This window comes from Ursus americanus, chromosome 15 (genome assembly GCF_024610735.1).
Source record: "Ursus americanus isolate L20-20 chromosome 15, mUrsAme1.1.p, whole genome shotgun sequence".
Lineage (NCBI taxonomy): Eukaryota > Metazoa > Chordata > Mammalia > Carnivora > Ursidae > Ursus > Ursus americanus.
In genome coordinates, this window is record NC_142141.1 from 31802433 (window position 1) to 31825930 (window position 23498).

The 23498-nt window shown below is 39.5% G+C and overlaps 1 protein-coding gene across 4 annotated transcripts in view; it reads right to left on the bottom strand.

Annotated features, from left to right (window-relative positions):
• Positions 1–23498, bottom strand: part of NNT (nicotinamide nucleotide transhydrogenase) — an 87657-nt gene that overhangs the window by 58405 nt on the left and 5754 nt on the right. For all 4 annotated transcript variants that reach the window (XM_045787395.2, XM_045787396.2, XM_045787394.2 and 1 more), the window contains exons 3-7: positions 19195–19424; positions 16305–16522; positions 12826–12913; positions 7660–7748; positions 2456–2643 (exon numbers count right to left, since the gene is read on the bottom strand). In XM_045787395.2, coding sequence (XP_045643351.1) covers positions 2456–2643; positions 7660–7748; positions 12826–12913; positions 16305–16522; positions 19195–19424 — 813 coding nt within the window. The remainder of the gene's footprint in view (positions 1–2455; positions 2644–7659; positions 7749–12825; positions 12914–16304; positions 16523–19194; positions 19425–23498) is intronic.

Sequence of the window (23498 nt, forward strand, 5' to 3'; positions counted from 1 at the left end):
CAAGCCCACAGACTGAATGCACCTTGGAGGAACAAAAATTTGCCAACTCTGTAAGGTTGCTACCTAAAGCCAGCTAACTGCCCGTGTCCCCCTCTCGGTGTCCTTATCCACATCCGGTCTTCCATGCAGCCCTCCAAGCACCTGTGTCCAAGCAAAGTCAGCTTGGATGACTTCTGACATTTGACTTAATCCCCTTTGGATCCACTCAAGGAAAACTTGAGAACAGCTTCTGTTCCAAGAGTCTTTCAGGAGCTCGACACAGCATCAGGTGACCCATGCAAAGGCTGAGGACAGAAACCAGTAAAGGTACAATGCCGAGGACAGTTTTTCAAAGGGCACCTGTGCCTTTATAGAATCTTTTCATCTTTTTGTTTAAATGCTCACCCTTTCGGGCCTTAGTCCCCCAGGGATATGAAAGATTTTTAGAAAGAACACCTTCTTCCTTATAATATTCTCATCAACTTTTCTTTTTTGGTTTTCAAAAAAAAGTAACAGAAAGACCAGCCCTCTGAGTGCCTGCTCTGGGCCAGTCCACTGGTCAAGGACTTCGTCTAACTTGAATGTGCTCTGAACAGATCACAGCTTCAGAAAAGACGAAAAACAGTAAAGGCTCAGTGGAACAGATTAACAAAATGTCTTTAATAAATCCTCTTTAAGACTATTACACAGTTTGACCTTTTACTAAAGTACACTGACGATGAAGTCCTTATTTAAAAAAAAAAAAAAAGATATTATTGGAGGGGGAGTAGGCCCTAAACGTCAGGGTGCTTTTTATATAAGAAGTTTTGAGTTGTATCGCTTACTTTAGGCTTTATTATCAATAATAATTCTATATACTATGTCCAAATTATCCTATGTCCAATAAGAGCATGACTTGGCTAAAATTAGCTTTCTGGTGGCATCATTCATTCCGTGAGGAAATGTTTTAGCACCCTCTACTGGCCACTCGTTATATCTAGTCAGCTCAGAACCTCTCCCCATCGTGCAGCTAACTTCCAAAGGTCAGATGGTGGCTACAGCAAAGGCCACCCCAACCCTCCTTCAAAGCCACCTGTGCAACAGCTGGGCCACAAGCCACTGCCACAAAACGAAAGGACAAAATCCTTAAGTGCTCTCCTGCCACTGCTTCTTCATAAGTCCTATTAGAGCTGGCAGATTTCACCAATACTGCCATGAGCCCCTGGCTTGCACCCACCTCCAGTAACTGACCCAGCCTCATTTCCACCCTCACAGATTCTTCTATGGGCTAAGCCTATATGACCAACCCGTCTCGTCTGCGTCATCTAGCCTGCTCTGGCAGGATGTGGGTGTCTGGAGAGACCAGCTCACCTATCTGGTATCACCTGGGTAAACAGAGGACAGAAAGAAGAGCCTGGAGGACATATTTTCCCCTACAATCTCATAGATGTGATGTCAATCAACTTCCTGCCCTTGCATGTAGATTATTCAGAGTGGGGGGTTGTGGGAAGATGCCAGAAGAGAACTTCTCCTCTCCCGTGACCTCATGACAAAGCAACTTCTCATTTTTCACTGTCCCCTAGAGAAAGCAAGGCTCCCTTAGCAGGATCTAACACAAGTAACCATTAACCCTATAAGCTCTCATTATCTGGCCCACTTCCTTTCAGAAAGGAAAATATTAGTCAGCATGGTATTCATCATTCAATAACAGAAGGAAAGGAGAAGAGGAGGGGTAAGAATGTAAAAGGTGGGGCATCTTCCCTCCCAAATCTTGCTAGATCGAGCTACTGTTTACTGATCAGTAAGTGCCAACCGGTTTGGCATCAATCATCTACTGAGCGAAAAATTTTCTTTAGAAGAGGATGTGGTAAAGGACTCCTGCCATCAAAGAGCCTGCAATTCGGTTCCAAAGACCAAACATGCCGAAGGACATAATTAAAAAGTGGTAAAGTGTCATATCCTTTAGTAAAAAACATATACCAGAAATTCCACAAATACACACACACCCCAAGACCCTTTCTCTTTCTCTCTCATGTATGGAAAAATGATTAATATATCAATAATGGTCATCTCTGCTGGAATTTCAGGTCTGTACTTTTTTTCTTCATATTTTTCAGTACTGTTTGAATGTCCTACAATAAGAATGGAGTATCTTAACAAAGAGAATAGAAACAAATTACAAACCAATTTATCAAGGGTATAAACAAAGGAAATTGCTTACGAATATAATATGGTATATGGAATATAACCTATGAACACAGTTACATAAAAATTTATGGAAAAAAGACTGGAAGAAAATAGATCTCACTATTAATGATCATTTTTATCTAGGGGCTACCATGCTTTTTGTTCTTTCTGCCTTTCATGTGCTTTCTCATTTTCTAGAAAGTAAATCAATCTTTACTTAAAGAAATTCAAATGTTAAATGACTTCCACTCTTATTTTAAAATATCATTAGTAAAGTACTTTACTGATAAGCGTGGGCTGAAGGACGTACCTGGAATGAGCGCTGTGCTGATGAGGATATCCACCTCTTTGCACTGTTGAGCAAAAAGTTTCATTTCAGCTTCGATGAACTCTTTGGACATCTCTTTCGCATATCCTCCTTGGCCCTCACCAGATTCCTTCAAGTCCACTTCCAAGGGCTCAGCACCAAGAGACTTGAACTGCTCCAAAGCTGCAGCTCTGGTGATGATTGAAGGGAAAGCAGTGGTTATTTTAGGCCCTTAAGAGAAATCAAGATCATCTTTTACATATACATTTTTGGGGTTTTTTTTCGGGTTTTTTTTAAGTTATTTAAATTCCAGTTAGTTAACACACAGTGTAATATTAGTTTCAGGTGTACAATATAGTGAGTCAGCACTTCCATACATCACCCAGTGCTCATCAGAACAGGTGCACTCCTTAATCCCCATCACCTCTTTCACCCACCCCCCCCCACCCCCCCTCTGGTAACCAGTTTGTTCTCTGTAGTTAAGAGTCTGTTACTTGATTGCCCTCTCTCTCTTTTTTTTTCCCTTTGCTTGTCTGTTTTGTCTCTTAAATTCCACATATGAGTGAAATCATATGGTATTTGTCTTTCTCTGAATTATTTCACTTAGCATTAGACTCTCTAGCTCTATCCATGTCATTGCAATTGGCAAGATTTCATTCTTTTATATGGCTGAATAATATTCCACTCTGTATATATACACCACATCTTTTTTATCCATTCATTAGTCAATGGGCACTTGAGCTGCTTCCATAATTTGGCTGTTGTAGATAATTTTGCTATAAACATTGGGGTGCATGTATCCCTTTGAATTAGTACTTTTGAAAAAAAAAAAAGACTTAGTATTTTTGTATTCTTTGGGTAAATACCTAGTAGTGCAATTGCCAGATTGTAGGGTAGTTCTATTTTCAACCTTTTGAGAAAACTCCATACTGTTTTCCAGAGTGGCTGTACCAGTTTGCATTCCCACCAACAGTGCAAGAGGGTTCCTTTTTCTCCACATCTTCACCAACACCTGTTGTTTCGTGTGTTGTTGATTTTAGCCATTCTGACAGGTGTGAGTTGATATCACATTGTGGTTTTGATTTAATGCATTTCCCTGATGATGAGTGATGTTGAGCATCTTTTCATGTGTCTGTTGGCCATCTGTAGGTCTTCTTTGGAAAGATGTCTATTCATGTCTTCTGCCCATTTTTTAATTGGGTTGTTTTTTGTGTGTTGAGTTTTAAGAAGAGCAAACTGTATATATACAAAATTGGAGATTTTCTTTTGATATCTCTGACTGGACTATTTCAGTTATTTCCAAAAGTATGTACCACTTCTGTGAAAATTTTTTCTCTGGAAAAACAAAAACTATAGGGAATTCCGACTTTTACTTACTTCAGTTACAAAAGGAATTTCACTACTGATAACTCCAACAATCAATTCTGTTTCTTGGGGCCCCACTGTCAATGATGATGTGAACTCTGACCTAGATTAAGACTGGACTTCATTCAAATCACTCAGGTTGAGGTTTTCATTTCTAAATGTTCTGACTTATGGGGATGTCTCTCTCGTGAATGACCCTTAGAAGTATTTTAACAAAGTGATTTTTGTCCCTAGTCCTCATTAAATTGTGTTTGAAAAAAGCAACCTATAAAAGGTATAAATGTTAAAATGGGAAGAGCCAACACATTTAAATTATGTAAAAATACATTCAGTTTAAAAAATAAACACTAGGGGTGCCTGGATGGTTAAGCGTCTGCCTTTGGCCCAGGTCACGATCCCAGGGTCCTGGGATTGAGCCCCGCATCGGGCTCCCTGCTCAGTGGGGAACCTGCTTCTCCCTCTGCCTCTGCCTCTCTCCCTGCTTGTGCGCTCTCTGTCTCTCCCTCTCTCTCTCTCTCAAATGAATAAGTTAAAAATATAAATAAATAAATAAATAAATAAATAAATAAATAAATAAATAAATACTAAAAAATTAATGCTAGCCATGCACTGTGTACTGGTTGGAAAACTAGAGCCAACAAAGATCTCAGCTCTTTGGTGGATGGTGTGTTTAACTTGCCAACATCCATCCCACTACAGTGAGTCCCGAATTTCCCTGATGACAACGATCACTTCAGGTCCTTGTTAACGTTTCAAATTTGCAGGCCCCTTCCCAGACCCACTGAATTACAAATCTCCCACAGAGAGGCCAGAAGCTTATTTTTAGCAAGAACTGCAGGTAATTCTGGCCATCACGGAGGTCTGGGAAACTGTCTGAGCCCACCAGTCCCGAGCAACCGTCATGGTCAGAGCGTGGACACAAAGCTTAGGACATGATTGAGCAAGAGGTCCTCACCCTTTCTGCTGGCTTGAACAAGGACAGTTCTAGCCCAGATTGCCTGTGGAGGCCAACTTGTGACTCAGGGAAATGAGCCAAAGCTGAAGACAACAGAAAGGACAGAAAGAACTGCTCCTGGAGGGCACCAATGGGCTGCTGACGCGAGTGTGAAAAGGGAGTCCTTCCCATGAATTCTCATTTAGGAGAACTGATACATTTTCTCAAGTTTAAGCCAGTTTGAGTTGTTTTCTATGCCTTACAGCCAAAGGGATACTGCTGTTTACAAAGTTTTAGAAATGTCTACTATTTTTAATGAAATAACTTTAAAATGACATAAAAAAATAAACAAAATGACATATATGTGTCAGTGATCACAATTTTGATCAAAAGGTATCTACATAAATACCTATAAGAAATGATGCCAAAAAATCATTAGCAATTATATCTAGCTGGGAGAATTATAAAAGGTATTTTTATTTTCTTCCTTAATGTTTCTCTGTATTTTTCAATAATGAACATGCATAATCAAAACCATAAATGTTATTTTGGAATCTTTTTTTTTTAAAGATATGTTTTTATTTATTTGTCAGAAAGAGAGAGAGCACAAGCAGGGAGAGTGGCAGGCAGAGGGAGAAGCAGGCTCCCTGCTGAGCAAGGAGCCCTGTGCGGGACTTGACCCAGGGGGAGATCGTGACCTGAGCCAAGGCAGACGCTGAACTGACTGAGTCACCCAGGCGTCCCCTGTTTTGGAATCTTTGCCTTCAAAATACTTATCATTTAAAACTATTATATTGTATCAAAATGTAAGACATGAATATTTTTGACCCCAAAATTCCACTTTTAGGAATTTATCTTAAGGAAATGATGAACGCTCTCCAAAAACATATGTTCTTACATAGACAATATATGCGGTATTGTTTATATACAGTAAAAATGTCCATTTATAGAGGACTAATTAAGTAGGTCACTGAACTTCCACACAGCGGAATCCTATGCAGCCATTAAGTATGCTTGTAGGTAAATAAAGATCTTCACGATCTACTGTTAAGTTAAAAAAAGGCCAGTTAAATAGTACTATCAGGGAGTAAGCATTAGTACCGGCATCAGAAAACTACAGCTCCTGACCTGCCAATTGTTTTTGTAAATAAAGCTTTACTGGAACACACACAAAGAAAGATTTTTAAAAAGTAAAGCTATTGTATTTCTAAACTTCTCAATACAGGCATTTGGTAGAATGCTCGCTACTGTTACAAGGAAATCTAGTTATTGTCTGAAAAAATTTAAAAATCACACTCTTTTACTATCACTGGGCAATGAGTTGTCCTTAAGTTTTTAGGATGTTTATCTGAAAATATATATTATTCAGTCTTCCAACAAGAATTTATAATCAAGTGTGTTTTCTGATACATTTGAATTTCATATTTATATATGATACCAATCCCTGGTCTCAAAATAGTGATTAATGAGCTATAATTCTTACAAAAGTACTATGTCAGTTCAGCCATATCTTTTTTTGTTGCGTACTTGAGCTATCCTAATAAATGGTAAATGGAGTTAAAGAAATAGCCATCCTCAAGCTATCAGCTCTGTACACAATCAAAACCAATGACATCAAAGTACCTATTAAATTCTCAGTAGTTGACCCAACACCAAGTTTCAAATCACCTCTAAGTCAAATATACACATTTCCACTTTAATGCTACTTACTGTCACTACAATGAAAACTTGTTCTATACCTCCTCTCTCTGGGTTTGGCTCTCTTCAAAGACTTCACTCCAGCAAACATTAAAAATTAAAAATCAGCACTAATGACAAGCTTGACTCTGGCTATCTTTGTCTTGCATCCTGGTTACTTCAAAAATCCCTTTTCTCATGTCAGCAGGATAACCTTCTAACAGTACATCACTTCTCTAAACTCCAGGTAAGCCCTGGTAACCATGTTCTATGGAACATTCTTTACCCCAGAAATGCACACTCTTTCCAACTTTGAATATTGCAAATCTTTTGATCATTCTATATTCAAGATTAGCCATGGTATTATTCCTCTACTGATCTCAGCTGATAATAACTACATGTTTCAACCTCGAAACAGTATTCATACACATAAATGATAGCCATTCTCAATAAGCAATTAATAAAGCCCAGTATCTAATATCTTCTGAAATGAAGAACAATTTTAATCAAACGTTTCTTTAAAGAATTCTAGAAAAGGTTGATGTGCCTGCTTTAAAGTATTATACTATGAGCATAATTGACTACTTTCACCTAGGGGCTCTACTACTGTCCAATCAGCTTTATCTGCTTCCGACCATATGATGCAGAGTATACCCCTCACCTCTCTGCCCCCGGTCTGTTCTCCAAAATATCTCCAATGCTGACTTTTCTTAAAGTAAACTCTACGCCCAACGCTCAAACTCACAAGCCCAAGATCAAGAGTTGCACGCTCTACTGACTAAGCGAGCCAGGTGCCCCCAAAATATCTCCCATACTGCTTCCTTTCTTCAAACTCCTAGACATGTTGGTTCACATCCTGCCTGACTTGTAAATGCATCCTGAACAGAAATAGACATGGCAGCGCAACATACTACAAACTCAGGGTAGGATTAACTCTGGTCCCACTGCTAATCCACATAAAGATACTGAGTGCAAGTTGTTCACTTTCAGTTCCTCTGCTTTTTAAATTACTTCTGCTCTACGGAGTCTGGGTCCTTAAATTTTTTTCCCCACTAGGTAACATTTTTCCACTTTGAGTTACCTGTGAAGAAGTAGAAACATTTTTAAGTGGAAAGAGCTTACAAAGTAGTTTTCAATGTGCAACTTCCATTTATAAATTCTAAAGAAAACATAATATCCACCTGAAACAAAATGTTTTTACCTTAAGAGCAATCAGTAGGAAAGCACTTACCTGGTGTCAAATCCTCGAACGATCGCGCCCATCGACTTTGCTGCACCTGCAGAAGCCAGCCCAGCAACACCACCACCAACTATCAGAATCTAGGGGAAAAGGCAGAACAGTATGGTTTAAATAAAGTTCATTAACAACTGATGGTGAAAAAGCATCAGCTAATAACTGTCAGTGGCTGGTACACAGGGCACTACACAGTTAATGCAATAACACACCAGGTGTGCCAGTGGTGAGCAGCCCTCAGTTAATACACTGAGTGGAGAGACAAGACTTTCATGGAACCACCACTGTTTTTACAAATTTATCAAAGGAAGACCTGCTGGCAAAGGCCCACAACCTTCACTAAAAACAGTCAGACAACCACATCTCCGTGTGGAAGCCACATACGGCACAATGAGCAGTATGTATATTAAAGATTACCAAGTCTCTCCTACTGTACAAAAGCTACGTGCACCGAAATAAGTTCCCAGTGTAGCATTCCAGCTACCTCTCCCCTCTCAAATGTGAAGATTTCTCTATGTGCATAAAATATCAAAATAAGTTTCAAAGACGGGTACAACTTTGGTGAAATATCCACCCTACCCTGTATTTTGAGCTCAAATGCTTCTGAAAGAACAGCAACAGTGACCAACTATGTAATTTTGAACCAGTATGAATGAACTGCACCAAAGCAACATAATGAACTTCCCTAACCATGGAAGGGTAAGAGCCAAGAAAACCAAAGAATTCCTCAGAAACAAGAGTCTCCCCCGCCTTCTAAGAAACACAATAAGAGCAGTGTTGTCTCTAGTCTGGAATGGGCCTTCCAGAAAAAAGTTCTATTATACTTCCCAGTCAATTGAGGCAACTCCTTGTTGCTGTGTAAAAAGAAAGAAAGAAAAAAAAAAGCCACCCACAGAAAGAGTGAAGCTTATAAATTCCCACCTACCCATCATGTCCACATCTCCTTCTGCTTCTTTAAGAAACCTAGTCAAACCGTGCTCCGGTGACCCCTAAGCAGTGTTTTAGAGATCATGTGAATTCATCTTGATGGTGATGGTTTGGGGGTGGGGGGTTACTCCACAGAAAAGGGAACAAAGAGTGACCAAGGAGGCTCTGGGCTCCAAGGCACCCACCCCACTCCACACTATGAGAATGTGAAATAAGGGGCACCTGGGTGGCTCAGTTGGTGAAGCGTCAGCCTTCAGCTCAGGCCGTGATCCCGGAGTCCTGGGATCAAGCCCCGAGTCTGCTCCCGGCTCAACGAGGAGTCTGCTTCTCCCTCTCCCTCTGCCCCTCTGCCCCTGCTCCTGCTCTCTCTCACATGCTCTCTCTCTCTCAAATAAATAAATATTTTTTAAAAAAAGAAAATGTGAAATAAAAATAAAAATCATTGGACTAGACCAAGTTATCCTGAATCAAGAAATAACAAAAAAAAAAAAAAGAAAGAAAAAAGAAAAACATCATTTAAAAGACATAATTGCACAATAATAAAGCCATGTAGATCTTACAACAGGAATTTACTCTTTCTCTGCAGCTTCGGGTGAAGAAAAAGGCACAGAGGTTAAGGGTCACAGTCAAATCCTGACACAACGACCAACTAGATCTGGGTGACATTGAGCAAGCCGCTTAGTATCCGCATAAATCAGTCAAAAAGCCTTCCCAGACGGCACTTATATTAAATGACGGACTCTACAGCATCGACTGCTAACTGGCACACCACAGACATACACTCAAGAAACGGGGAAAGGCCATGGGAAAGGAATGACCTTTAGGAATGTTCTTTATCTCCAGGGTGCCTGGGTGGTTCAGTCAGTTAAGTGTTTGACTCTTGGTTTTGGCTCAGGTCATGATCTCAGGGTCGTGAGATCGAGTCGTGTGTCGGGCTCCACACTCAGCATAGAGTCTGCTTGAGATTCTCTCTCCCTCTGCCCTTCCCCTCACTCACACTCTAAATAAATAAATAAAATCTTTAAAGAAAAAGAAAAAAGGAATGTTCTTAATTTCCAGTCATTTAACCTATTCCTCCGCTCAGCCTCCCCATCTCACTAATTGTGCACACAACTGTTCAAGCCAAAACAGGAAGGTCATCTTGAGGCTTCCCTATGCACACGTTTCCACCTCCAATCTACCAGCAAGTACTCTTGGTGTCAACCCCCAAAGATCTCCCAAACCATCTCCTTCTATACATCTCCATTGCCACTCCCTTCCCAGGGCACTACTTCTGCAATCAATTCCGAACAGATCCTGCCTTCACTCTTCCCCCTACTAACCATTCTCCCACAGAACTTCCAGACGATATTTTTAAATCATCATGAAATAATAATAAAAATATATGTTAGTCTCTGTCCCCAGTTCCTGACATAGAACTCCTAGAACCCTTGTAATTTCCTAAGTGAGAACATTTTCTGTTTTAATATCTGGTCTGTGACCCCAGCTCATGACACAGAGTTCCTAAATCCCTTGGAATTTCGAGGGCAATAACGGTATCTTTTGTTCTAAGGAGTTGACTCTTGGTGGGCGCCTGGATGACAGCTGATCGCCAGAAAGTCCATGGATAGCAGCTGAGAATTTTCAGCCCCACCTCCCATTCTCCAGAGAGAGGAGAAGGGCTGGAAAAGGAGTTAATGATCAGTGATGCCCACGTGATGAAGCCTCCTTTAAAAATCCCAGAAGTACAGGGTTTGAGGAACTTCCAGGCTAGTGGACCCAGGGAGGTGCAAGGAGAGAGGTGTGTCCAAGGAGGGCATGGCAGTTCCACACCCTTCCCTCATACCTGGCCTCAGACATCTCTTCCACCTGGAAGCTCATCTGGATCCGTTACCATGTCCTGTTATAACAAACTGGTAAACGTAAGGGAACTATTATCCTGAGTTCTGTGAGCAGTTCTAGCAAATCAACTGAACCCAGGAGAGGTCATGGGAACCCGTGAATGACTTATAGTCAATCTGCTGGAAGCACAGGTAACAACCTGGACCTGCACCTGGCATGTGAAGGGGGGAGAGGGCAGTCTTGGGGGACTGAGCCCTAAACCTGTGGATCTCACACTACCTGCCGGGAGACGGTATCAGAATTAAGTTGTAGGACACCCTGCTGGTGTGACAGAGTTGCTCGGTGTGGAGAAACCCCCACACATTTGATGACCAGAAGTGTCAGAAGCGAAGTGTTCTATGTGAAAGTAGAGACACAGAAACGAAAGTGAGTTTTTCCAAAACAATCCTGAATCAGACACTTCCCTCATCTGTACGAGAATCTGAGCAAGGCCTACAAGAGAAGCCCTATACCATGCAGCCCCAACCTACCTTTCCACCAAGTGAGATCGTTCTCCACCTTGTTCAACACACTCCAGACCAATAGCCTTCTTTATCCTTTTGTTTTTCATCTCAGGGCTTCATGGGTGCTGTGCCCTTTGCCTGAAATCCTAAATACCTCTCAATCCTTTAGATCTCAGCTCAAATGTCAAAGAGGACTTCCCATCGCCCTAGCGAAAGCAGCTGGCCCCCATGACTATCACGTCATCCTGTTCATATTTCTTATGTTTTAAACTATCTCATAGATTTATTTGATTTATTGCCTCACTGTGGCCCCTGCTAGAGTGTAAGTTTCACATCGCAGGGATCTTGTTTCCCTTGTTCATTCCATAGCTCCCAGAACAGTGCCTGATATATCGTAAGCCATCAAATGATGGATTGTTAGCTCATGCTAGACAAGTAAGAACCCTCCATATTTACAGGAAACCCAAATAAAATATTATTCAATCTACCTTGATAAGCCACCCTAGTGTCTCTTTCTTCAATACCAGAAAACTGTTTATGACATGTGACCACAGTCTCTCAAGCTGCAATTTAAATTCTCAATAAAGACAGTCACAGTCTCTTTTTGACCTTCTAAAGGCTTATTGATTCTCCTTCTTCTAAGCCTCTCGTCTTTTGTTTCACTTTTTAATCTCTAATATATTCACAGCTTTATTCTCAGTTTCCACATACTTCAGGAAAGAGTCTAACCAAAACTGAGTCGAGGATTTGTGCATCAAAGCATTCAGCCAGTTTAAAAACAGCATTAAACTTCTGGCCCGCATGAGTGCCAGACCTATTCTTACGATCCTGACAAAGAAGTCAAACAGAATCACTTCAGGGATGCCTGGCTTCCTTAGTCGGAAGAGCATGTGACTCTTGGTCTCCGGGTCACAAGTTCAAGCCCCACGCTGGATGTAGAGATGACTTAAATAAATAAATAAACTCCAAGAAAAATAATAAGTAATCACTTCACATATCACATCCCTGTTGTTTTTGCCAAATTCCTTTATTATGTATTCCAGCCTTCACTTAAACCACTTGCCATTTTCCTCGCCTGGCCTGTTCTTAAGGCGATGTCACTAGATTCCTCAAACCTTCCAGTATCTTTTTTTTTTCATTTTTTCTAGGAGATTTATTTCATACGCATTCTCAGTTTGTAGAATAAAGTACTTAAGAGCAGGAAGCACCAAGGAAACCTGTAGCTACAGACATACTCTTCAGTCCTATTTCCTCTACCCAGACAATGGGCTTACATGGTCATTTAGTATCTGCAGTGCTGAAGGTTTACAATATAATCCATTCTTTCACCTAGCCATCCTCACGGCTTATCAACTGCTCCTCTCTGCTTTCTTTCACTCGAGATTAAAGAAACCGCACCCTTTCCCTCTGCCAAGTACCCAGATTATGCCACCTCCCTCCCTCCCTCCTCCTCTTAACCCATATTTTTAAAAAAGTGAAAAAACTAAGACAATGTTTTCTGTGAGTGAAATGTCACAATTGGGAAATTGAGAATTTGCTGAACTAAGTCTTTCCTATGAACCAAGTGTCACAACATTGGGATATCAAGAACTTACTGAATGGTATCTTGAAGCTTTTTTAAAAATTAGTAATAAACATGCTACACGGAATGAGTTATCCAAAACCCCTTTAAGAATTCAAGTTAGTAAGTCCAAAAAGGAAAAAAACTAGAACTTCCAGAAATGTCAAAATTCTTTTTGGTCAAGCGATCATAAACAGCCTTGAGGCTCTACCATGTGTTTGTACATGCACAGGGTTATCAGTGGGAAGTTAACACAGAACAAAACGCTTAAAATACCTGTATTTTAGTACTACACGTACCCTCACTTTTAATCAATTCATATTATGAGGAAACATTAAAAGTTTTACCTACCTTAGCTGGAGGAACCTTTCCAGCAGCTGTGATCTGACCGGTAAAAAACCGTCCGAAATGATTTGCTGCTAGTACAACAGCTTTATAACTGAAAAAATAAATGAATATTTCCATAAAATGAAAGATCTTAGACTCATTTATTATCCTAAGTCACCAAGTAAGCTTTCTTTAATAGTCAAAGAATAATCGCTAACATTTTACAGTACCCACAACGTGTCAAAAACCGCTCTCGGTGTCGCATGGATACGTACTCCTTTAACTTCCACAATGATCCTGTGGAAAGGTACAGTTATTACCTTCACTTTATAGATGAGTAAATAGAGACACAGAGATGCAGAGCCTTGCTAGTCACTCGGCTAGCAAACGGCAGAAGCAGAAGCCTAAACCTGGCATCCTGCCTCCAGAGGCACACGCCTACCCAGGATGCTCCTGGCCTCTTCGCAATGATTATTGCACAAGATCAGCTGGGGCGAAAAAATGTTAACAATGGTTTTCCTTGGGTGCTGGAATTACAGATACTTCAAACTTTCTGTTTTACTTCACTCTACTGTCCAAATTTGGGGGGATGATGATGTAGTATTTATATAACAGGGAAAAACTTCAACATGAAAAAGAAATTAGATTTAGCTATATGCTTGTATATAATAAAATTCCAAACTCAAAACAAAAAACACTTGCTTTGGGGGCGCTTGGGTGGCTCAGTCGTTAAGCGTCTGCCTTCGGCTCAGGTCATGATCCCGGGGTCCTGGGATCGAGCCCCGCATCAGGCTCCCTGCTTGGCAGGAAGCCTGCTTCTCCCTCTCCCACTCCCCCCGCTTGTGTTTCCTCTCTCGCTGTGTCTCCCTCTGTCAAATAAATAAAATCTTTAAAAACAACAACAACAAAAACACTTGCTTTGATTGCTAGTAGTTGAAAGCATGGGATTTTGAGAGAGTGCACTCAGCTCAGGTCCCAATTCTACCACTAACTAGCTTTGTGACCGTGGGTAAATTTCTGTAATTCTCTAACGCTTTGTTGCCTCATCTACTGAGTGGGGACAAAAAAAGCATCTGTCTCTTAGTGTTGTTTCAAGGACTAAATGAAATAATGAAGGTAAAGCACTTAGCGGAAAGTCTCCCATAATAAATGCTTGATAAATATTAGTGTTTCTGGCTAAAGAAACACTCTGTGGAACAAAAACTAGTAAAATATGCCATCTTTCCTTACTAGGATATTTTTAACATATTAGACTATGTTCATTTTCAGATCATTTTATACCTAAAAGGCACTTCTGCATATTCTCATTTGATAACATACATATAATTAAAATTATAATGCAACTATGTAATAAGATCTACCTCCCACCTGACAATAAAACCTTTCCCTGATCCTATTTTTTATAAAATAATACTTGATACAATAATGGATGCAAAAGCAGAAAACGGTACCCACTATTACTTTAAGTTAAATCATATTACAGCAGGAAAACAATATTTTAGAGATTACATTGTTAGTCTTAACTTCTGAATCCAAGTGATAGAAATTTTCGAAAAGCAAACATAATAAAGATTCAAAGTCCACTGTAAGAAATTGGAATATTTTGAAAGATTCAGTTGCTATATTGAAAAAATAACAAAACTTAGAGGGATCACACAGGAAATGTACAAGAAAACGTTGATGGTGGGAAAAAATGATAACAGTTTGCCCTTCTTTGATGAGAGCAAAAAAGCTCAGAATGAATATCAGTGAACTGGAAGGAGCATGTCTTCACTGTCATATAACTATGTGTGTGAGTTAGATAATGATTTATCACACACTGTGTGGATACGTATACTTGAAGATTCACCGCAAACTTTGACCTTTGCATATATCAGCTCAGGACATAAGATAGTGATTCTTTAAAAATTGTGCCCATGGATCCCCAAAGATTCAAATTTCAGCCAGCTCTGGGGCCATTCCAGGGAGGGTAGAGAATAAACATGTTTCTAGACACCCCTCCATCCCTCAATTCAAGCAAGGCCACTCTGCTCTTACTGGATTTGTTTTTATTGCCTCATAGTATTTTATTTGCTCAAAAGATTCTGCAGTTAAAAACCACTGATCCAGAGCCAACGGCTTTGATAACCTTTCATATGTATGCATTTCACAAAACAAAATCAACAGCACTCTTAAAAGATTACATTGTACATTTTCTACAGAAAATTTTTAGTCCCACAATACACAATGTAACTTTTCTACAAACTAAATAATATGGCAAAAATTGTGTCCTTTGGTGTATACTTTATATCACAAAAAATATCTTCAAACCAACCATTTGCCATATTATAGTAAGGATAACAAAATGTGTTTTTAACTTGTCCATTTTGTTTGCTGCTTTTCTATCAAAATGAACAGTTGAAACCCAAAGTAGAATCTACTTGCTCTATTGGCCTCTTTGATACACTACACCTAAGACATAAAACCTAAGAAAACCTTCAGTTCATGTGTCAGGCCGTAAAAGGCTTTATTCAAGTTAGTCTCTCTTTCAAGCACTGTTTATTTAACCATTTTCATCTGCTGGTGCCTCATTCATGTTAGCAAATTTCCAATACCAATAGTTTTCATGCTTAAAATCTAATTCAACTAGTGTCTTAGAGGAGTTGATTTCATAAGCATCATCGATTTCCAGATTTTTCCCAGTATGGCTGCTCCCATCCCTCCCCAGGGCAGGATCACGCAGAGCAGAATGCACCTTAGTCTCCTCTCAACCAGCACTCCAGCCAGTACCCTGGGAATGCGTGAGCGGCGGGCAAAGATAAGAGGACATAGTTAGCCCTCGGCCAGCAATACGGGTTTTGACACCAGATGAAACTCCCTCAAGTCCAGACATTTTCCCTATTCATTAAATATTTTATGAATTTACCTAAGCAAAACCTAATTAAAATGGTAAATGCTAATATGTATATGTTAGGTTGAACCATATGAAACTGCCAATATCCAACCATTTTTTACCCATAAAAACAGCAATTTATGTTAACTAAACTTACTGTGGTAATCATTTCACAACATACCGATATAGCAAAACATTATGTTTATACTTTAAACTTATACAATGTTATAAGTCAATCATATCTCAATGAAACTTGAAAAATATAGCCATTTCAACCTAATATGTACATGTATACACACATATCCACACATATATAGAAGACAGTCTATTCCTCATACTAATTTCACAATCATTTGCTCTAGTGGAAGGAAATACGGCTTCTACCCGTGAAGACTAAAAAAAAGGTACTAAAGGCGAAAGACTAAAAAAAAAATAGAGCAGACTGCAATATGAAGAGTCATTTCCTACAACTGTGAAATAATAAAATGAGCAAACTCTCAAAAAGCTGCAATCTCCAACAATTATTACAAGTAAAATCCCTTTAAGAGAGAAGAGCCACAATGAGCATGTTTCTAGAGTACCAATCAATGTGCTTCTTCTGTTCAACTGAAATGGCAAAGAATCAACATACCCAGCAATGTTGGCCATGGAGCTTAGCGCGTCATATCCCTGAGCAATTGTGACTCTTGGAACCTGGTCCATTGCCAAAACTGTAGTTTTTCTTTTAGAAAGTTGATTTAGCAAGTCTGGATTTTGGGCTGGGTAAATAAAGCTAATCAGTGTTCCCGATGTCTTTAAAAGGTCGGCTTCATGAACACCTAACGTTGGATTAACCATGGGGGCTCGCACCTGAGGGAAAAAAGTTGCACACCAATTAAAAATGTAAATAGCTTTATCATATTTTTAAGTAAACAGGACAATTTAAATAATATGCCATGATTGAAATAACACTCCAGAAGTAATCTTTCAGCAATAAATTTCTGACTAAATTCCTAAACAAGGTAAGGAACACAAAGATCTTTGCCATCTGTCCTCTGATTGATGACCTATGAACTGGTCTGAGTACAAAGCATGCTATTATTTTGGTAAGATTAAAAGTTATTAGAATATACAGGCAGGGAGTTTTTGTCATGTGTTCAAAGATCCAATTCTTGCAAATTTTGGCAAGCACAAACATTTGGAGTGGCAAGAAGTTAAGAACATTATAACCTAAACCTCCACTGTCATACGTATAGATTTATGTCACCTTAAAATTCCAGGCAAATATTTATAGATGAACACAATGCAAATTAGTAGCTTTGCTGAACTGGGCTTAAGCAAAAAGCTATAATATATTGTTCCGTGAAGAAGTATCAAATAAAGGGCGCCTGGGTGGCACAGCGGTTAAGCGTCTGCCTTCGGCTCAGGACGTGATCCCGGCGTTATAGGATCGAGCCCCACATCAGGCTCCTCCGCTATGAGCCTGCTTCTTCCTCTCCCACTCCCCCTGCTTGTGTTCCCTCTCTCGCTGGCTTTCTCTATCTCTGTCGAATAAATAAATAAAATCTTAAAAAAAAAAAAAAGAAGTATCAAATAAGTCAATGAACACACACACCATATGTTTGAAACTTTCAAATGTCCACGTTTTGCAGCCAATTTTTTTTTAATTCCACTTAAAAAGTATTTTAAAATGTGGCTTTTGTTTTTTTAATTTCTTACAGCTATTTTCAGGGACATGGCTTTCCTACCACCAGTTTTCCTAAGTTCCTGCAGGCATTCAGGTAAGCAGATTCATTGGCTGGCTTTTAAAATGTGTTTTACGTCCAAGTTTAAAAATCCATCTTGAGTTAACACGTATCCTTTCATTAGCTCATTTCGCAGTTGCGCTCTTAGGCAAGTAAGCCCAGAAAACATAAGTCAGGGACTTACATTTTAAAAGGAAACAGAAACACAAACACTGGGTCAATACTTTCAGTGCACAGCATTTCATCTCAATTTACCTATGAGACACCTTTATTTGTTACTCCCATGTCAGTTGCTGTTCTGGTGATGCATGTGATTTTAATTAAGGTTCGGGGCTTTAATTAAGACTCTCTGGCAAGGTCTACTTTTCCTCAGTGAGAATCTATAATATAGATTTAATAAAAATTAGAGAAAAACTTTGAATTAATTCTACTGGCCCCTATCAAATGCTCAGCTGAAACTGTTGGGATCTGAGTGATTTAAGTCAATAGAATGTTTCCCTGAATGGGCTTTTCAGTTCACTAGTTCCTCAAGTTATTAACAGGCTTGACTCAAAAAGTAGGCCCCAAGGCCAAGTAGTTTATTAATGCAAGCATGAAGTTCCATAAGCTTCTATATTACAAAATTTCTCTATAATGCTTCTAACATGCTCATACACACTGTGATCTCTAATAGGAACACAAAGCATTTCCAAGACTTACGTGTACCCTACCAACCCTCTACTGTGGGACGTCTCAAAAGTTTTTGACCCCTAGAGCATATATTGGAATGGATTATACTTATTTTTCTATCTAGGCTCTTTTACTATATTAAGTTATATCACCAAGTATCTGTACATCTAAACACTAAAAACTTTAGCTGAATTACAACTTACCTACATACCATAAATTTTACTATTAACATCTATAGCAAAGTTTTGTGTCTTCTGCAAAAATACCCAAGTTATTCAGTAGAGTTTACGGGGGGAAAAATTATGTGATTGATTCACCTTAGAAACTAATAGATACACAAAAATAAAAAAGCTGGTGTTTCCTGAAGAAGTAAGGAGCTTCTTTTAGCCTAATGATCATGCTTCTACAATCCCTATTTCCCTCCTTGTCTTGGTTGCATGAAGGCTTACGATTTAAGTTAACGCTCCCCCCTAGTAATTATGTCTGCTACACCTGTGATGCAATCTCTTCCTTTCTCGGTGTGATTTTTTCACCTCATATTTTACATCTAAAGTTCTTAAGCACATAGATTTCTATTGTATATTAAGATCTTTTATTAAAGTAGGTAAGGCTACTCTCTACTCCGCCCCACGTTGCTTTCTCCAGGGCAGCCCTGCCCTCTCTAGAAATAGCATTTATGTCAGTTGCATCACTGTTCCTTCTATGTATCAGAAGATCACAGTTACATCACTGTTCCTTCTATGTATCAGAAGATCACTGTGCATTCAGTCCCAGGAGAAATTCCATGCCTTTTTTTCACTTCCAGTAGCAGTTACATACTCACCTGTAGGTATTTTAGATACATATGAACCAGGAAGTGAAAATTCTCCCAACCAATAAGAAGGGAATTTCCACATGACAAATACAAAAAGGAAGATCACTTTCTCCCCTCATGGTTAAACATGAATCACATTGCCTGATAAAAGTTCTATTGGAATATGAAGAACATTCACAACATGCAAGCATTTCTCTGAGAAAAGACATTGTTTGAAAATATGAAGAGACGAAACAATAGAGTAATTTAATCTTCCTATGAAAAGTTTTTTAAAAGTCAGCATGCCATAAATGAGGGGGGAAAGGAATAATTACTTTGACCACCAAATCAGAAGCCAGCACTTCCTTCACCCCTTGGATCTGGGCACCTGCTGCTCTGTAGTGATCATCGGAAAACTTGGAAGCTTCACCAGCACCTGATTCCACGACAACACTAAAACCCTGCTTGACCAGGGCCTGAACACCAGCAGGAGACAATGCCACCCGCTTCTCATTTTGGAAAATCTCCTTGGGGACACCAACAGTCAGTTGTTTATACGGAATTCCTACAAGGCAAGAAATAAAAAAAGAAAAAGAAAAAAAGAAGAAGAAGAAGAAGAAGAAATTTAGTAAAAAAAAACAACATAAAAAAATAGGCAGTCTGTTCAAAATACACTACACATTCAAGTTACTGCTCAAAATAATGTTCCTGCTTCATAATCAGAATTGAGTTTTTTGATCGATGATGGGAAATATTTATGCCCACTCTCTTGAAAATTACAAATATTTCATTTAACCAAATGGCTCTTTTCAAAGCACATGACTAGATTAGTTTATCCTTAGGGGGAAAAATGGGTTGTGAGAGATCAATCAACATCCAAATTCCACCCTTCAAACTAACCCTCTCCGATTTATGGTCTCTTTGTCCTTACCTTTAAGGAAGACAGAAGTAATTTGCTGGTTTGAAGAACAACCCTATCCTAGACACTTTGGTGGACTGCCACATTCAAAGTTTCCTTCCTGGCAATTTTTTTTTTTTTAAGATTTATTTATTTGACAGAGAGAAAGAGAGACCACAAGCAAGGGGAGCAGGCAGAGAGAGAGGGAGAAGCAGACTCCCCATTGAGCAGGGAGCCTGATGTGGGACTCGATCCCAGGATCCCGGGACCGTGACCTGAGCCAAAAGCAGACACTTAACCGATTGAGCCAACCAGGTGCTTCCCCTTCCTGGCAATTTGACCACAAGCAATTCCTCATAGATTTCCAAGGTTGTATCCTGAGACCCTACATTCTTGGCCACAGCCAAGATTAGACGAGGCATCAACAGCTGGGTCAAAGATAATAGTCTATAGGCCAGACAGCCTCTGACACAGGAACTGCCCAAGGACAGTCTATGTTGGCCAATGATGACCCAACCCATTCAGGTTCTTTCTGAGGGAGCTGAGACCCACAGAAAAGGACAAGGGAGTCAACGGTACAGAAGCTATCTGTAAGCAGCCATGATGTAATCAAAAGAAGATGTATGGGGGCGCCTGGGTAGCGCAGTCGTTAAGTGTCTGCCTTTGGCTCAGGGCGTGATCCCGGCGTTATGGGATCGAGCCCCACATCAGGCTCCTCCGCTGGGAGCCTGCTTCTTCCTCTCCCACTCCCCCTGCGTGTGTTCCCTCTCTCGCTGGCTGTCTCTCTGTCAAATAAATAAATAAAATCTTTAAAAAAAAAAAAAAAAAAAGATGTATGGCAAAAGTAGTAGAAACATCAGGACTGGAGATACAAAGAGGGAAGATGAGCCATAGCTATGAAATCCAGGAGAACATTCCACTCTTCCAAGAAGTAGATGAAGGGCTTCCTGCACTTCTGTACCTCCCAAGAAGACATACAATAAACCCTCGTCACAAAATACAACCTGGTGTGACCCGTTCCTTGCAACCCAAAAGAGTCTATATGATATGCAAAAAGTATTTATATATGGTTCTGAACGGCTTTAGCTAAAGTACATTAGTTTCTTCTGTTGTTTTACTCAACATGTGGGCATAGATTTTTTTAAAAAATTAAGATCTGCTTCTATATATTTTACTAAAGCTTAGGAAATCACTCTAACAACCTAAACTCTAAAAATACGTAATAAAAAAATTAACTTATCTTCACAGAATAACAATAATCATTAAGTGAGACCTTAGAGAAATGAAGTCAACCTAAAAATACCGTCACCTGATCACAGTCTTAAACCCCATACTCCATAAGGAGTAATAACTGATAGTAAGCCAAACATACAGTGAATCTTAGCCTCTACCTGAAGGAGAGGGAAGAAAATAATAGAAAGCTGGAAAATATTTTGGATTGATGTGCAAAGTTAAATTGCATTTGGAGCTTACTTCTCTGACAACCTCAGATTACATAGGCCCTGTTATATACTATCCGTCAAGGAAGCTACCAAAGACTAATGAGGTCCCATCAAACAGATTTAGGCGCCAACCTGAAAGGGCATCCACTCGGCCAAATATGAAACAATCTGAGCATGAAAGAGAATAAGTAATTGCAATGTAATAAAACACATCCAAGTGAGGTCGTTATGATACCCAAAAAATAAACATTTTTTTAAAAGTTTCACCTGCCAACGTTAGCAGATGTGTAGTAAGCAGACTAACAGTCTCCCAAAGATATCCGCATTCTAATCCTCAGAACCTATGAACATGTTAGGATACACAGCAAAGGAGAATTAGGGAAGCAGATGGAATTAAGTTTGCTAATCAAATGACCCTGAAATAAGGAGATTATCCTGGATTACCTGGGTGGGTCCAATGTACTCACAAGGGTCCTTAACTGTGGAAAAGTTAGAGTCAAGAGTCAAAAGAGTCAAGAGTCAAAAGAGTAATCTGAAGTGCTACGCTGCTGGCTTTGAAGACAGAAGGAGGGGCCAAGAGCCAAAGAATACAAGCAGTTTCCAAAAGCTGAACAAGGTAAGGAAAAAGACTCCCCTAAAGCCTCCAGAAGGATACAGCCCTGCCAATACCTTGATATAAACCTACTGAGAGTCGTTCCAGACTTCGGCCTGCAGGAGTGCAAGACAATAAATTTGTATTGTATGAAGCCAGTATATTTGTGATCACTTGTTACAGCAGAAATAGAAAACTAAGACTTAAGGGAATGAAGCCGTTATTACCAAAACTAGTAAATAAAGGGACAGAATCAAACATTTATCCCACTTTGCCACCACAACGTCAGGGTAATTAATAATAGAGGGAAAGTTTTTCTTTACAGAAAAATTCTAGCTAATAAATGAAGATAAAATGATAAGAGTATCACCATTTTAAAACCCCCCATAAAATCACGGATTTAGTTAATGACATTAAACGGCCATATAGCCTTTGAGTGAAACACTGATGGGAACTTCCTAATAGATGGATACCAACAACATTTGAACTCACTGATCAATCTTCTCGATGTAATGCAATAGATCGTACATAGCATCACCAATGAAATATTCTTGCCCAAAAAAGCAACCCTGAGTCTAATCAAGCCTTTAGATCTAGCTAAATGGTACAGAAAATCCAAGGGACAGAGAAACTGGGTAAATAAGACCAAGGGAATTCAGTCAGCCAAACCCAGAACATTGCTGCAGGGCAGCAATGACATTCTTCAACAAATAAATTTAATAAAGGGAAATATAGAGATCGAAAGAAGAGATGTAGCAAGCGAATACAACATGTGGAGCCTGTTTGGATCATTATTTGGATAAGGCAACCGTAAAAAAAAAAAAGTTGAAAAAATATGAATACTGGGGCGCCTGGGTGGCGCAGTCGTTGGGCGTCTGCCTTCGGCTCAGGGCGTGATCCCAGCATTGTGGGATCGAGCCCCACGTTGGGCTCTTCCGCTGGGAGCCTGCTTCTTCCTCTCCCACTCCCCCTGCTTGTGTTCCCTCTCTCACTGGCTGTCTCTCTCTGTCAAATAAATAAATAAAATCTTAAAAAGAAAAAAATATGAATACTAACTGGATTACTTTTCATGCTTCTCAATGTGGTAATGAAATTGTGATGTTATATATTTTAAATAGACTTCTTATCTTTTAGATATAAAAAGCAAGTATCTAGGAAATAGTCAAGAGCCAGAAATTGAATAAACAAAAGTCTCCTGCATAGTCACTATAGAGATCTTGATGTCCGGCCTTTACTCACAAGGACAAATCTCACGTCCTCAATGCAGTTATTTACTTTTATCTTATACATGATTTTATCACACTTGGATAATCTGGCTTTCTAGAACACCTAAAATAAAAATCTGAAGATAAAGTTGAGGACTCTCAGGGGCAGGTACCCGGCTAACAGTCACTTGCCATGTGAGAACAAGAAAAGAGGCTTTGAATTATATGAAAGCAGACACAAGAACTCAAAAAGCATTGGGATGTCAGGACCCTGAATGCACAGAGTCCTACGAACTTAAAAAGAAGGGCATTATTCTATGTGTCAAAGACTTTAAGTTGCCCCCCCAAATATCCATCCTGTTCTTCTACCTTAGTTACAGAATGCCAATTTTAATGGAGTATGTCACCATCTAGAACAAAGGACCTCTTTTATGTCCAAGTGTCCCTTACAACCACATAATGGCCACCTATCTGAGTTTTGGCCAATGAGGCATAGGCAGAG